Genomic DNA, 14966 nt, shown 5'->3' on the forward strand with positions numbered 1-14966 from the left:
TAAAAGAGCCGCTCACGCTAACGAACGAACGAACAGACGAACGAAAAACGAGAACGGAGACACTAGGCAACAGGGGTCGATTACTGTTTAGTAATTAGCCCTCTAAGAAACCCTATCTATCGTGATGCGTGGGCGGAATGCGCTTGGGGGCCCGCGGCCTAGGGGGTTTTTCACACGCACCCACACTCGTGCACACACGCATGCAAAAAACAAAATGGCGGAGCTACAAAATCCCGACTTACCTGCGCCTTCGCTCCCGATGCACCATGGAGCTAGATCCTTCTGCATTCTCAGCGTCGCGGCCCGGTACGTCGAACTTCCTCGCATCGCGATCGAGTTCGCGGCGTGCGTGCACGCGAACGAGCTAAAGATCGCGTTCGAATCGCAGTCGAAAGATCGAAACGCGTTGCGCTTACCGTTTCGTGCCTTCGGCTTCGTGATGGCGCCCCCTGCGCGCTCGATTTTTCGATATCGAAGCCTAAACGTTTCGCGATCGTTCGATGGAAGAAAAGATTGGACGATTCATCGGCCTTACCGCGTTGCGCGATCGCGGCTGCTTCGTCTCGCCGCGTTTGTTCGGCGGAATGAGTCCGAATGCGCGCCTTCGTCGTCGGGGTCGTGTGCACGAATGAGAGTCTCGAGCTCGGCGCGTGAATGCTGTGCGTTCGAGGTCTCGTGCTGTCGACCAATGGGAGCACGAGCTGCCGTCCCGTGGCTTCGTGTTTGGCATGTGCGAGTGATTCGATTAGCTAATAATAGCCATATTGAGAATTGTACCTGTCAAGTATTGACTGGAAACGTCATCGCGACAACGCCACCTCGGTCATCCCGCTCTCTCAACGACACGTCCATCATTCGTCTCCGCATGGAGCACTGGCAGCGCACAGCGTACTCTGTACGAACAAGAGATGGACTAAACTATCAAAAAAATTTCTTGTTGACGCGCAGAAGAGACCATTCGAATACTTATAGAAAGCACATTAATTAAAAAATAAAAATTTACAGTGGGTATGCCCGGGTCTTTTGGACGAACACATCACGTGACGATCGAGACGATGCTCGCGAAGAAAACAGCTCCGTTCGGCTCGTGGAAGTCACCGCTTAGCGCCGCTGACATAGCGGCACGCATCGAAGAGCTCTGCGTCGATCGGAAGGCAGATTCTGGTTCGAAAACACCAGCTTAGGCTTCCTAGCTACGGCGAATTCTCGCTCCAGGCACGATCTATTGGTCGGAGATGCGTCCTTCGGACGAGGGACGCAATCGCGTCTGCAGTTGGTCGCGAGACGACGGCAAAATCGTGCAATGGACGAAGGGAACGTTCAACGCGCGCACTCGAGTCCACGAGTACGGGGGCGGCTCCTTCTTCGTTCACTCAGGTATATAAGACACTGGGTTTATTTATAATGCGAAGTCATGTGATCTATGTTATTTCTCTCTAGGTGTTCTTTATTTCAGCAATTTCGACGACCAAGTCTTGTATAAACAAACGACTTCAAACGCCGATCCCATTCCATTGACTCCAGCCGGCAAAGGCAGAAAAGATTTTTTGACGTCATATTTTCTGGTGGAACAGGCTTTTCTTAGGCTGGCGTTACGCCGACGGGGTGTACGCGAACGAGCGCGTTTTCTGCGTGCGCGAAGATCACGGGGAAAATGAGAAAGCCGATCCGAGTGACGTCAGAAATACATTGGTCTCGTTTTCTGTTCAGTCGCCTATGCACGAACAATCCGTTCTGGTAAAGACTAGTGTACTGTTTTCCAGTTTCACTTTTTAATTAGTCTCAATATAGGTGGAAGAATGCGATTTTTATTCGTCGCCTCGCGTCTCTCACGACGGCAAAACGCTTGCCTGGCTTCAGTGGAATTTTCCTAATATGGTACACGTTGCACCTGTTCGCAGTCATTAGTGTTCAATGAATAAATAATAATAAATATGGGGTTATTGAAGTATTGGTATCTTGGTGTGTAGTGGCACTAGTAAAATATCATTGGAATATAATATATATTCATTGTCTTTAGCCGTGGGACAGTACTGAAATCTGGTGCGCCGAATTGTCCGAGAACGGCTCATCCATTCTACAAGACACCAAACGAAGAGTAAATACTTCAATACAGATTATCCACGTGTATATATATAGTGTTCCTCACTTTCTCTTCAGATTTGTGGTGGCGAGAATATCAGCGTCATGACGCCCGTTTGGTCGCCTGGCGACGTTCTCCACTACGTCAGCGACGAGTCAAACTGGTGGAATTTGTACAGCGAATCATCGGGCGTGTTATGCGAACGAGAGCAAGAACTCGGCATGCCCCATTGGCTCTTCGGTCACCATGGATACTCGTTCAATCCGAGAAACGCCAATGAAATAATTCTAACCTACGGTGGTGTAAGTGATTAAATACATTCATAGGATAAAGGTGTACGTTTTTTCCTAGGAGCTCTCTCTATTCAATGTTGAGACGAAGTCGTCGTCGTCTTTCGATACGGGATTTCATGCTCACGCACTTCCGTTCTTCTGCTCGGACGGTCACGTGTTCGTTCTCGCTTTCAGTGCCGTTCGCCTTCCCGCATTACTCGACGTGAACGTGAAAACCGGTGACGTCATAGTGTTGTACTCGTCTGGTGACGTCACCACCGGTATGGAGTATATGAGCATTCCGGAGAAGATTACGTATCCAAGCGGAAGCGATCTCAAAGACGAAGCCCACGCCTATTTTTACGCTCCAAAGGCAATGCCAACTTTTTTACAAATAGAGATTAGTAGATAATTATTTATAGGGATTCTTAAGTAAGCTTGTAATAAATATTATCTTTTTATTTTAGAATAAGGATTACGTTGGCCCTGACGACGAACTTCCGCCTTTGCTTGTTCGCGCTCACGGTGGTCCCACTCTGTTCACGTCGCCGGCGCTGAATCTGAAGACTCAGTACTGGACAAGTCGGGGAATAGCCGTTCTTGACGTTGACTATCGAGGCAGTACGGGATACGGACGAAAGTACAGGGACAAGCTGAAACTCCGGTACGATTAAGCCATTTATTTGGGTTCCCACTTCCATATTTTAAAATGTCAAGGAGGAGAGTTATCAGAGTCTTTGTACATAAAGGAACACGTGTTTTAGTGACGTAGCTATGATTAGGGTTAGACAGAGTACAGCTGATGTACGTGTACTTTGATCCGGTATACTTTTGCTTGACCAAGTGTATCATAATGGCATACGAGTTATATTATTTTTTTCCAGCTGGGGTATCTGTGACGTCGAGGATTGCTGCGAGGGTGCACGCTATCTCGTCAAGCGGAAGCTTGTCGATGGAAAGCGGCTCGCTATTCACGGCGGATCGGCTGGCGGTTACACGACCTTGTTGGCTCTAGCCTCTCAGAACGTTTTCCACGCAGGTATCTACCTATATACATTTCTCCTAGTTTTTGTTTAGATTATTTAATTGATTAATTAAATATTTAATCCTGTTTCTTCTCAAGGCTGTAGCAAGTACGGTGTCGCCGATTTGGTCTCCATGCAACTGGGCACGCACAAATTTGAATTGCGCTATAATGACCAACTGATTGCTCCGTGGCCGGAAGGTCGGCAAGTATATGAGGATCGATCGCCGATCAACCAATCGAGCAAAATCAACTGTCCCGTCATATTCTTTCAAGGAAATGAAGATAAGGTTAATAAGATATTTATATATTTATATATAGGTGTATATATATATTTATTTTTTAGATCGTTACTCCTGATCAGTCACAAAGAATGTATGACGCTTTGAAACAGAAGGGAATAGTCACGTCTTACGTTCTGTTTGAAGGTGAGGTCTACATCTACTGTATAGTTTCTCTTTTCTCGGGCTCATGTTCTCGTCTCATTTTTCTCAGGCGAGCAGCACGGATTTCGCAAGAGAGAAAACTACATTGCTACTCTCGAAGGCGAGCTGTTCTTCTTTGGAAAAGTACTCAGCTTTGAGCCAGCAGATCGTATAGAACAAGTGATTGCTTAATTAACTAAATCTGATGCGTGTGCAACTATCCACTAATATGTGTGCATAGGCTCCAAGCATTGTCAATTTGAAAGACTGATGGACGTAAGTGCCTGTCTTTGCATGAAGCTGCGTTAGCTCTTTGTCTACGTATGCGAGCGGTTTGCGTCCGGCTTTGTTGCTCTTTTTATGCCACAAGTACAAGTCAAGACACTTTGTCTTTCAAATTCAACGTCATCTCCAACGTCGTCACTGCATGCACTTTCCTGCCAAAGGGCCCCTTAACTTCGCAGGCTTCGTCGATGAAATTTGTCAAGATTTCTCGTCGAATGCTTTGAGAGAAAAGCGTTTCGCTAGCTCCCCATCTCAGCCATTTTGTGGATCCGGGTCTTTTTCCTCCCGAACAAAATGAGTCAAGGCGAAGAACTGCTAAATTCAGGCTCTTCTCGGGATTTGGAAGCCATTAGAGAGAGTGAAGAAGACGTTCCAAAACATAATGAAATGGATTCGCCGAGTGTTGCTTCTGAGGACATTGCCATTGGTCGATCCAGCGCGAAAAGTGGGATCCGAAGCACCCTTCATGACGCTGCGAGAAAGGGTGACTTATCAACGTGTAAGTGTTTAATCAAATCGACTGGAGCTGATGTCAATGCACGTGATGCGGACAAAGAGCAACCGTTACACGTCGCTGCTGAAAGTGGACACGTTGAAGTTTGTAAATATCTAATTGAAAATGGTGCTGATGGACTCTCAGAAGGAAGCTTGAAACGACAACCTATACACTACGCTGCGAGAAAGGGCCACGTATCAGTATGTGAGTATTTGATCAAATCGACTGGAGCTAATGTCAATGCACGTGATTCGCTCGAAATGCAACCGCTACACGTCGCTGCTCAAAGTGGACACGTTGAAGTTTGTAAATATCTAATTGAAAATGGTGCTGATGGACTCTCAGAAGGTCGGAAGAAACAACAACCTATACACTACGCTGCAAGATGGGGCCATGTATCAGTATGTGAATATTTGGTCAAATCGGCTGGAGCTCATGTCAATTCACGTGATAAAGATGGAAATTGCCCGCTGCACAACGCAGCATATGGTGGGCATGAGAACGTTTGTCGGTTCTTACTTGAAATCAACTCGGATCTTTTGAAGGTATGTAACAGTAAAGGAGAGCAAGCAGTTCATGTCGCGTACAAAATTCACATGGACAATGTTTTTTCTTACCTTTTGTCGTTGTACACTGATATGGATTTATGTCAAGAAACGGGATGCAAGCTGCTTCAAGATGTTTCGTCATATTTGTTTAATGGTTCTTACTCCATGATTTGTTCCTTTCTCTCCCGACGAGCTTCTGAGTCTACTCTAATTGAAAAGCACTGCAAAAATCTTGGAATAGCCTGTATAAAGAAGAGTGATAAAGAAAATCTCTCTTATGTTTTCTCTTGCATCAGTGAAGCGCAAATTAAAACAAAAGCCTTGAAGACGTGGCTTAATACCGCCGCAGGTGGCGACAGGGAATTCCTTCATTGGCTTATTGACAAAGGCTGTAAAGACAATTCCAGAAAGGCTGCTGCTGAGAGTGGGCATAGCAGTACCTACGACATTCTTTGGTCAATTGATGCTAGGAAAGATTTTTTGTTAAGCTCTTCGTCTGTGGAGAAACTCAAAGCATTTTGGGATTTATCAAACCGGCAAAGTGAGATGACCAGAAGTGAAAGAGCGTCAGCGATGACCGTTCATAAATCATTATGCCGAAATCCACTTTCGTTGGCGTCTCGTCAAAACAAGACGGCAATGCTAAGGAAATTTCTGTCGAGTCAATGTGATCAACAATGGGAAGACGATCACGATTTTTGCACTGATAACACGAGGGCATTGAAAGCTTACTTAATTTGTTTATCAGCAAAGAAAAATACTTTTAAAAAGAGTGAAGACATATTATCGTTGTGTTTGGAGTTAGTGCGAAGCGGAGCAGACGTTCACGTTACTGACGAAGAACAGAAGTCGTTGCTGCACTACGCGGCAAGTGACGGTCGAGAAGAAATCTGTCGTTCATTACTGGAGATAGGAGCGAATCCGCTTGCTAAAGATGCATCAGGAAAATTGGCTTGGGAGGTGGCATTTTCTTCGGGCCATGAAGAATTGTCAAAATATTTGCGAAAAGTTGGTAAGCTGACTTGGCTCTTCAGTAATAATGTAATGCAACGTTGGTACTGTAGGTTCTATTCCTGAAGAAATCCTCGCTGAGGGAGGGGATGCTGTAAATATTTACTCGTCTGCCTTCAGAGACGGCGCAGCTTCATGCACGTTCTTTCGAGTGGATGTTGTTGGAAAAGACGGCACTGGAAAAACAAGCCTGATCAAGTCTCTTACTAGGCAGAAATTTAGTATGAAGGAGCCGAGCACCGAAGGCGTCGAAACTGCTTGTGAGGTTGTGGTCAAGGAGACCTGCAATTGGGCTAAAATAGTTGAAATTCGAGAGCGCAAGCGCGTTTATGACAAAGCGGCGGCTGCATCAGTTGCGAAGCGTCTAAAGGAAGCAAATCCGAGTCTTGGAGAAGACGCAGTGTCTGTTAGTGATAAGACGAACGACCGGAATCAACTCACTGGTGTGGCCGATGACTTAGGTACGTGCTTCTGTTGGATCCGCTGCATCTGAGTTTGACATTTACGATTGCAGACGAGGATGAGCTTTTTGAAGTTACCTTTTCGTTTCTATCAGGCTCCGAACCTGATAGAAACGAAAATGTAACTTCGGTTTGTCTTTTACGTCGTGATGGCAAAATAACATAATTAACTCTTATCAGATTGGGCATCGGAACTTCAATCATTGACACATAAGGTGCAAGAGACGAGACCTTCGCCGAATAATGAGGAAGGTAAGATGGTATTCCTTAATAGCTTTTTGCTTTCTGCGTTTGTGACTCTTTCCGGCAAAGGCGTGGCTATCGGTGAGACGGAATGCGCATTGCCTTCTGCTGAACCTCAATCATTGACGCATTGTGTTTCGGCACGAAATTATTCAATGCTTGCTTTGTCTGATCTATTTTCAATGATAATACCGCAACCTCCAACTTTTGATCGCTATGATCGCAATTACGGTACAATATCAATAATAATTTTTTAAAGCATTATATCGGATTTTAGGTAAGACAAATGACCAGCATCAACTCAGCGGTGGGGCTCTTTACTTAGGTACGTGAGACTATTATTACTGCGTTTGCCTTCTTTAATTTTTGCACTTAATTAATTGAGTACAGATAAAGGTAAACTTCTTGAAGACGGTCCGTCGTTATCACCAGGTTTGTGTTTCTTTCTTTGTCGTGGTAGCGTAGCAGCGTCTTGTTTATAGGTAAAAAGAAAGCGAATTGCTCTCCGACTACTGATCTGTCGTCTTCGTGGGACCTATCTTCAGTGGAGATTCCGAACGGAGTTCCAACTTTTCAGGAAGAAGATTCGGAGGACTCTGCCTCAATTCAGTTGCATCACTATAGTGACGAAGAAGATGCACGCAATACCAGTAAAACGAACATTTACCTATTTACAGTGCTCTAAAAATGAGTTTTAAGATGAAAGCCGAAGAAATGAAGAGAATTCAGGTTCTAACCTTGATGTGTAAAATATGTAATCAACCAATCGCTTATTTTAGGCGAGTGCCAACAGCCCCTTCCTCATACCACCAGTATATTGAGGGACCCTCCCTTACCACGGTTTTCATCTGTTAATGTCAGCGAATCAGATACTTCATCGGCATCCAGAGACGCTTACGTGGATGTTGATGCAAGTTCTAATCTGTCAACATCTGTCGGTGCGCTTACTAAAGTGTACCTGGCGGATTCGGCCGCCCTCAATCAGGCGTTGTCTGACATTTACATTGATCTCCTTGACTACGGCGGTCAGCACATTTACTATACAACACACTTCTCTTTTCTCAACAAAGAAGCGATTTACTTCGTCGTGTTTGACGTCTCTCTTCCTCTAGGCGAACTGGCTAAGTCGACGTTTCGTTCCCCAGACGGCAAGCATGAAGAAATCGCAGTTGATTCAACGGAGACAAATTATGACCGACTAGAAGAATGGTTATCCTCCATATGCGTCATGGAGCCGCCTGCTCAACCGTCGTTGCCAGCTGATGGGAAAAGTGATCGCCAACCGCCGTATATCTTCCTAGTCGGAACTCATCGAGACAAACTCGGTCGCCGTAAGACAGAAGTTCGGAAATTCCTAGAGGCGCAAAACGATTACCTAAAGAATAAACTTAAAGGGAAAGACTTCTCTTCTCACATCATTCCAGCGTCTCCTGATCTGCTCTTTTACGCAGTCGATAACACGAAGTCTTCTTCCGCAAAGAAAGCAAAAAGAGACCCAAGCGTTATTGCCTTAGAGAAAGACGTAGAAGACTTTGCCAAGAAGTTGGCACGTCGCATTCCTCTTCGCTGGCTCAAATTCGAAGTCTACGTGGAAACCTTCGAACAAAAAATCCGGACGAGAAAGTTCTTAGCATCGACGCACTTCGCCAAGCAGCGAGAGAAGAAGCTAATGTTCTAGATGACGACGAGTTCAAAATGCTCATACGTTTTCTCACGAACCGCGCCGTGCTTCTCTATCATCCACTTCCGGGAGTTACTAATCGCTCTGCTGTTGTCGACGTTCAATGGCTAGCAAGAGTTTTTCAGAAAGTTGTTACGGTTCACATGCGAAGCACAACACCGCTAGAATACCATGACGATTTGGAAAGAGCCAAATGCAAGGGTATAGTAACGTCTTTGTATTTGAGTTATCTTCTGTCAGACTACTCCGACTATCAAAAGGAAATCAAGGATTTGCTTATCTTTTTCGATATCATCTGTCCGTATCAGATCTTGCAGAAGGCAGGTGACGCGGCGTCTGACGACGACAATGACGAAAGAGACTACGTATGTCTGAGTTCTACAGACGATGATAGCAGGAGAAGTTATCAGTCGGAAGGTCCCGTCGTCGCGTATTTCGTGCCGTGTTTACTTACATTAGACGAAAAGGTGTCGTGCGCTGGAAGTGCCGCCGCCGAACCTCTCGTCTTGTTTTCGAAAAATTACCGAATTCCACAAACGCTGTTTTACCGAATAATGACGCGCCTGGCCAGTCGTTTTGGTCGCTGTCCTCGACTGCATCCCAGCCTCGGCTACTTTGTCGTGTATCACGATCATCGATTAGAAATTCGCTTATACAAGTATTCAATATTGTTCACCGTATTTCCCATTCGTGGAGACAAAGTCGCGAGCCATGTTTGCAGTCGAGTACGCGAGTTCGTCGTTGCCGCGGCGAACGACTGTAAAAAGAACGGCATGGCTGGACTTGAGCTTCACCTCGGATGTCTTGCAGACGATTCCTCCCGTGTAGAGGATGAGAGTTTCGTCAGCGTGGAACAATTTCAATCTGACATTTTAGAGGCTTCGGAGTACAGCGAAGAAGTGGTCTCGTTTTGGCATCCGAAGTCCGATTCTATCGTTGTGAGTTGTTATAAATATTCTTTCTGGCTGATAATTGTCTTTTGCAGGAGTTCTCTGGTAGTCCGCGAAGGCCTCCCGAAGTTACGTCATCTGTATTTACCTCGGGACCCGTAACAGCTATTGGACGAAATGCATTTGCACAAGATCGCAGCATCAATAAATTTGTTACTAATAATTTGTAAAAAATGCACCATCGTCCTGTCGGTTTTATATGATTGTATATCTCTGTCTTTTAGTTACCTGGATGGAAAGAGAATAGGTGATTGTATGCCAGAGGCATTTGGCGGTGCAAAACGTGCTCAAACCACAAATGAAGGTGAAAGAAACCGCTTTGGAATGACGCGACAGTTCCTTTAGTTTCATATATTTATTAGGAACCTCGAGCCCTAATGGAAGTGCTGCTTGCCGAGAAAACGGCCCTAACAACAAATCATGTGAGTATAGTTATCGGCACTTTTTAGTTTCTCTAATGATTGTTTTCAGTTACTTGGGAAACGTCTGTTGCTGATCTCGTCGGACGTGAACTTCATTCGTGTATAATAGAAGTGTCGAACCATTTGGATAGTACAGACAACTGCGGCGACGATTGGAGAAGACTTGCTCGGCAGCTTCTGGATGAAAGCGATGAGAAAATTAAATTTCTCGAGCAAGCTCAAAAGGAGCAAAGTCCAGCGATTGGCGTCCTAAAGAAGTGGGTTCAGGAGAGCGAGCCTCACGAAGCCACCGTTCGCGCACTGGCCAATGCATTGACGATCATATACCGAACGGACGCAGCACTGTCCGTCTGCAAATTTGTTGAGCAGGTTTGTACCATTTCTGTAGACTAATTCGGTTCTTCAACGGGTGTTACGTTGTAGCCTTCTGGAGGGCCTATTCTGAATTTGCGCAAAATTGTCGCGCGCATCGTAACAGACGAAGACAAATCGCAGGAATTGGCAACTGCGTTGGGCGTTAAATTTAAAGCTTCCTTTAGTGCAGACAGTATTATTCTGTCGTGGATGAAATACTACCTGGCTGAAGCGACTGTTGAGGCGCTGTTGCAGGCGTGCCATGAAATAGGCATCTTGGAGGAAGTTCAGGCGGCTGCTACCAGGAAGAAACTAACATTGCCGTCGCTTTCAATGGTACATGGACAGGAGTCATGCATGCACCGCACCGTCGGTAATTTGCGTTTCTTTGCGTTTCTTTAGGCTACTGAGGAAAATCTCGAGTCTTCTGAATCTCGTAAGCGAAGACAGTCAAGCGAGAATTTGTTGGCTAAAAGGTTGGCGTATGGAGGAGCCCAGACAGACAGCTAAACCGCATCACGGTATAATTAATAATAATAAATCAAATAATTTCGGTAATTAATTAAATAATAATACTCTTGATATTTTAATTAATAATTTGCTAACATAAATATTGACGTTTTGTACAGGACTTTTGACAATACTAGTGTACTCGTAAGGGTGTACGTTTGTTAGGTAGAACAGTACCTCTGTGTACGTTACTACGTTTGTTGGCCCATGTGGCGCAATCATGATGAACATTCAAAGCGTGACGAATAATTTATGACCTTGTTCGTTTTCTTCATTGGCTATATGTAGTACACTAACATGCTAATTTAGATGTTCAACTCTAGCGATGCGCTCTTAATAACGCTTTCAATGCAGGTAAATTTGTGCAGACTGAACTCTCAAATGCAGATTAATTGACCAAATAGCTAGATTTGCTACAGAGCAAGCGCAGAGTTACGTCATCTGACGTCACCGTCGAACTCTGGTCGAAACGCTCGTCGTTCTTCTCTTCGTTCCTGCTGAAGCTTTGACGGTCTTCTCGCGCCCAGAAGTAAGTCCCGACCATATCTACTCTGTACTCCAGCCGTCGTGCTGTTCGCGACGCCTTCGATCGAAGGCCACGGCCACATGCTCGTAATTCTTCAAAACGATGCGAACAGAGATCTAAAACGCGTTTGAAAAACGTTTTCTTATAAAGTACGATCGATTGACCTTGGCGAACGACTGCTTTTCTCCGGAAAAGCGTCGAAACGCACAGCTTTTCGCTCCGCCCCTCGAAGTTTCTTTCGATTTACGTTGGCCTCACAAGTGCCGAACGTCGCGATCAACACAAGACTATCGTTGATGACCGTAATTTCATCGACGTTTAGGGTTTTTATCGTTTTTTTTTTCGCGTTGCGACGAGAACTGACGACGAACGACGCCGCTATCGACGAAGATTCGCAGACTCTCGGCTCTGTTCGGCTGTAGAAAATGAGGTGAGCAAAAATTAGGGCTGTTTTCTCGCAAGGCGAGGGGCCCCCGTTTCTTGATCTTTTCTTTCGCGGGTTTCTCTGCCTTTTCTGTATCTTCTACGTTGCCTGCGAATGTTTTTTAGCCGAGTTTGACGCGTTTTTTCCCCGTGCTCCGTGTTTTTTTAGTCTGGGGCTCCTTTTGAGGATCGCTCGATCGAGCTAAGCTCGTTCAATCTGTTTATCGTCTCGCCGTCCATCTTTCTTTCTGGTTTTCCCGCTGATTCCCGATCGCCGCGCCCTTCTTCTACTCAAGACGATTGGGGCCTCTTTGGGATCCTATTTGCACGTTCGTTAGTTTAGACGTTCCTGAATCCTAATCATTGTCTTTCCAAGTCAGCGGACCTTAATTTTTTTTCAGGCGTACAACAGAGCATCAGAAGTCAAAGATGATTTGCCGTAGGCGTAGAGGCAATCTCCAGATTCAGCTGGACGTAAGTTGCTCTTGCCTGTGGTGTCTCTCAGTTGACCAATTAATACGAGACAATGACAATCAGTCAAACTCTTTTGCAGTAATTGACGTTAGAATGTGTTTGAATGGGGTTGCCAATTGCCTTGGCCATAAACTTTTATATAGATATGATATGATTGTTATTGGGGCTATTGCTTTAATTAATTTATTTTGAACTAACTACAGCTTTTCTTTTTTTGTTTAGCGTTTCCTGGAAGCGGAATAAAGAAGAAGACGTCTGCAATTTTTAATTTAATTTTTTAAATAATTTTAGTGCATGGAGTTTTGAGGTAGTTGCATGAAGCTTTCGATCTCCAAGGCATGGAGACGAAAGCAGCGTTCTTAGCTTAGGGACTAGCACGCTTACTAGCACGAAGCATGCTTTCGTCTCTCAGAAAGCACGCTTTAGCGCCAAAGTCCCTAAGCTAACGCGCGCAAAGCACGTTGCATTTCGCGCGCATGACATCCTCGCAAAAAAGTAGGTAGAGTTACGTTCAAAATTTTATTTTAAATATCCCGGATGTATACAATAAAAATATAAAACGTCCACTCTCGTCTCTCCTTCCTCCTTCCTCGTCCTCCTCCATTGGTTGTCCTCCGTCGCTCCTGCGCTGCCGCTTGACCTCCGGGCCAAGCGGTGGGACTGAGACTGCAGTCCCCACAGTGGACTTTTACCCAAGTCCACAGGAGAAAGGCAGATTAACCTCCAGCCTCCAAGGAGGAAGACTTTAACCCAAGTCCCCAGGAGAGGGCACGTTATCCTCCAGCCCACAAGGAGGGAGACTTTATCCCAAGTCACCAGGGTGAACTTTAACCCAAGTCCACAGGAGAGAGCGGATTATCCTCCAGCCCACAAGGAGGGAGACTTTATCCCAAGTCACCAGGGTGATGGCTTCGTCTACGTCTTCTTCTTTCTGCATCTGAAGTCATCAGAGTTCATCACGTTGGGGAGAGGAGAGAACTTAAATTAAAAGTAAATTAGCTGAATGCCAATCAAATCTACTGTCAGTTTTACCTTGAATAGACGAAAGAACGTTGTAGAGGGGGAGGGAATTCATCCACGTGTTGATATTGAGAAAGTACTAAAAACGCATATTTCAGCCAAAATTTGAGGTGTGAAACCAATTTGACACTACGGAGGTGAAAAGGCAACCGATTCCCGTCGTTTCGTAAAGAAACATTCGGAATAGGAGATACGGCGTTTTTGACCAAAAACCGTGTGCTATAGTTCAGGGATGCTAAAAAGCTCAACTAACCGATTCTCAATCAAACGAGCTAGATCCACTCTAATTTATCAGTAGGACAATCTCATTAGGTCAAAAAGTTCGTGAAGGTCAAATTTGATACTAAAAGAGCAACTTCCGGTAAAAGTTGATATTAGTCACGCCCTCTAAACATGACACGAAATTGCCATCGGAAAAAAAAACTTGAGACAACACTATGCTAAACATGTAGTACGGCCCTCTTGTTTCACGAAGAAAATTTTGACTACTGAGAGATAAGGTTTGTGACCAAATAAATACCATGTGCTATATATACATAAGGGGTGCTATAAAATCCTCACGCTAATACTAGCCAATGCACGTCTTCTGAAAATGTGGCGTTCTACTGTAGACAATTTTTGAGACCGTGGAGTTAAGAAGGTACTTAAGGGAAGATATGTTTTTAACCAAAAGCCATGAGTTGAGGGATGGCAAAACTCTCAACATACCGATTTCCAAATAAACGCGCTAGACCTGCAATTTTTGAGTATCTGATACAGGCTTGAACGATTGGTGCAGGTCAAAATCAGCTAATTAACAGCCACAAAATTTCTCCTCTTCAAATCACCATTGTCTCCCTCCATCGTGGAGTATTTACTAAAACGCCAACTCGCAGTGTTGAAAGCAGTCGCAGCAACTACTCTCTCAATCATCAACCAATAAAATCCTCCTTACAACACATAATTCCCTAATGGTCTAACCGACGTGGCGACTGCCAGCTAAGCACGTACGTACGTCGAGAAAGGGACTGCCTAACTAATAATTGGAAAACCGCCAGCCGCTTTAATTAATTAATTAAACATTATTGCAACGTAGATGCATAGCAGGTACGGATGCAAGCTTTTGATAATACCACTACCTACGTCATTATTGTCGTCCCTGCCACGCACATACGAATCTTATGATATATTTCTAATAGGCTTAGTGTTTCCTCTCGCGTAAAGGGGACCCGATGAGATGCGGTGCAAACCTGGTGGTCTTCACTTCGGTGACTTCATCCGGAGAAAGGACCTTTCGCTCCTCTCCAGCATACGTCGCGTTTATGTCAGCGACCTTCTCTAGAATCTTTGCTCGGCGAAGAAGGCGAAGTCTACGACCTTCCCAGTCGCCTTCGACAGATTGAAAAAGCGATTTGCTGCTGCTCATGGTCGGGGTGAACAGCGTAGCTACTCTCACAGCGGAATTTCGGAGAACTTTCGGTTTCTATCACGTGGAACGACAAACCCGGACATAAACGTCACGTAGAGGGTGCTGTCTATGCTGGAGACATGGAGACGTCACATATCACGTGAATCTATTAGGAAATAGCACTTCCATTCATTCTCGAATTGACTATGGATAAAAGCTTGGCTATAGAAGCAGATGGCAATCATGATGTTGTTGATCTCGTATATACGGTAGCCTCGCCCTGTCAGGCCCTTCTCTTTAATTAATTAATTAATAACAAGGTTAACTAAGGGTGTGTTGATTTAGCAGCCAGCCAAATGCTATTAGAAGTG

General features: G+C 45.0%; 3 protein-coding genes and 3 long non-coding RNA genes across 7 annotated transcripts; 4 read left to right on the top strand and 2 right to left on the bottom strand.

The window, feature by feature from the left end:
- Positions 1 to 61: 61 nt before the first annotated feature.
- LOC136196012 (uncharacterized) lies at positions 62 to 667 on the bottom strand. The gene is made up of 3 exons (XR_010672057.1): positions 536 to 667; positions 417 to 478; positions 62 to 364 (listed from the first exon to the last, which is right to left on the bottom strand). It is a non-coding gene; the product is annotated as an uncharacterized lncRNA (long non-coding RNA).
- A 343-nt stretch (positions 668 to 1010) lies between these two features.
- LOC136196291 (uncharacterized) lies at positions 1011 to 4207 on the top strand. Its single transcript, XM_065985815.1, has 14 exons — positions 1011 to 1164; positions 1216 to 1377; positions 1441 to 1533; positions 1586 to 1737; positions 1792 to 1878; positions 2021 to 2098; positions 2161 to 2385; positions 2435 to 2728; positions 2823 to 3019; positions 3240 to 3394; positions 3479 to 3669; positions 3726 to 3807; positions 3875 to 3984; positions 4046 to 4207. Exons 1-14 carry the CDS (start codon positions 1011 to 1013, stop codon positions 4073 to 4075), a joined length of 2010 nt encoding a protein of 669 aa, XP_065841887.1. The 3' UTR covers positions 4076 to 4207.
- Positions 4208 to 4383: 176 nt separating this feature from the next.
- On the top strand, positions 4384 to 8526 carry LOC136196292 (uncharacterized). Its single transcript, XM_065985816.1, has 9 exons — positions 4384 to 6145; positions 6198 to 6605; positions 6786 to 6857; positions 6918 to 7079; positions 7126 to 7173; positions 7239 to 7280; positions 7331 to 7498; positions 7548 to 7577; positions 7628 to 8526. Exons 1-9 carry the CDS (start codon positions 4384 to 4386, stop codon positions 8524 to 8526), a joined length of 3591 nt encoding a protein of 1196 aa, XP_065841888.1.
- Positions 7845 to 11037, top strand: LOC136195995 (uncharacterized). Of its 2 annotated transcripts, XM_065985493.1 has the most exons (8): positions 7845 to 9467; positions 9515 to 9645; positions 9704 to 9783; positions 9842 to 9901; positions 9951 to 10270; positions 10325 to 10591; positions 10658 to 10776; positions 10931 to 11037. In XM_065985493.1, the coding sequence occupies exons 1-7, from the start codon at positions 8544 to 8546 to the stop codon at positions 10763 to 10765; spliced, it is 1890 nt and encodes a 629-aa protein (XP_065841565.1). In that variant the 5' UTR covers positions 7845 to 8543; the 3' UTR covers positions 10766 to 10776; positions 10931 to 11037. The 2 variants fall into 2 exon arrangements, with proteins under 2 accessions (XP_065841565.1, XP_065841563.1); XM_065985491.1 differs by lacking the exon at positions 10931 to 11037 and having other exon boundaries at positions 10658 to 10919.
- A 165-nt stretch (positions 11038 to 11202) lies between these two features.
- LOC136196003 (uncharacterized) lies at positions 11203 to 12752 on the top strand. The gene is made up of 4 exons (XR_010672048.1): positions 11203 to 11294; positions 11614 to 11721; positions 12116 to 12188; positions 12411 to 12752. It is a non-coding gene; the product is annotated as an uncharacterized lncRNA (long non-coding RNA).
- LOC136196006 (uncharacterized) lies at positions 12695 to 14646 on the bottom strand. Its single transcript, XR_010672052.1, has 3 exons — positions 14438 to 14646; positions 13221 to 13287; positions 12695 to 13166 (listed from the first exon to the last, which is right to left on the bottom strand). It is a non-coding gene; the product is annotated as an uncharacterized lncRNA (long non-coding RNA).
- Positions 14647 to 14966: the final 320 nt, after the last annotated feature.

The sequence above is a fragment of the Oscarella lobularis genome, chromosome 15 (genome assembly GCF_947507565.1).
Source record: "Oscarella lobularis chromosome 15, ooOscLobu1.1, whole genome shotgun sequence".
NCBI lineage: Eukaryota > Metazoa > Porifera > Homoscleromorpha > Homosclerophorida > Oscarellidae > Oscarella > Oscarella lobularis.

Coding starts and splice junctions, on each gene's coding strand:
- LOC136196292 (XM_065985816.1), top strand. CDS start 4,384: ATGAGTCAAGGCGAAGAACTGCTAAATTCAGGCTCTTCTCGGGATTTG. Junction 6,146..6,197: donor AAAATATTTGCGAAAAGTTG/GTAAGCTGACTT, acceptor TTGGTACTGTAG/GTTCTATTCCTGAAGAAATC. Junction 7,080..7,125: donor TCGCTATGATCGCAATTACG/GTACAATATCAA, acceptor ATCGGATTTTAG/GTAAGACAAATGACCAGCAT.
- LOC136195995 (XM_065985493.1), top strand. CDS start 8,544: ATGCTCATACGTTTTCTCACGAACCGCGCCGTGCTTCTCTATCATCCA. Junction 9,468..9,514: donor CGAAGTCCGATTCTATCGTT/GTGAGTTGTTAT, acceptor TGTCTTTTGCAG/GAGTTCTCTGGTAGTCCGCG. Junction 9,784..9,841: donor TGCTCAAACCACAAATGAAG/GTGAAAGAAACC, acceptor TATATTTATTAG/GAACCTCGAGCCCTAATGGA.
- LOC136196291 (XM_065985815.1), top strand. CDS start 1,011: ATGCCCGGGTCTTTTGGACGAACACATCACGTGACGATCGAGACGATG. Junction 2,386..2,434: donor TAATTCTAACCTACGGTGGT/GTAAGTGATTAA, acceptor GTTTTTTCCTAG/GAGCTCTCTCTATTCAATGT. Junction 3,670..3,725: donor TTCAAGGAAATGAAGATAAG/GTTAATAAGATA, acceptor TTTATTTTTTAG/ATCGTTACTCCTGATCAGTC.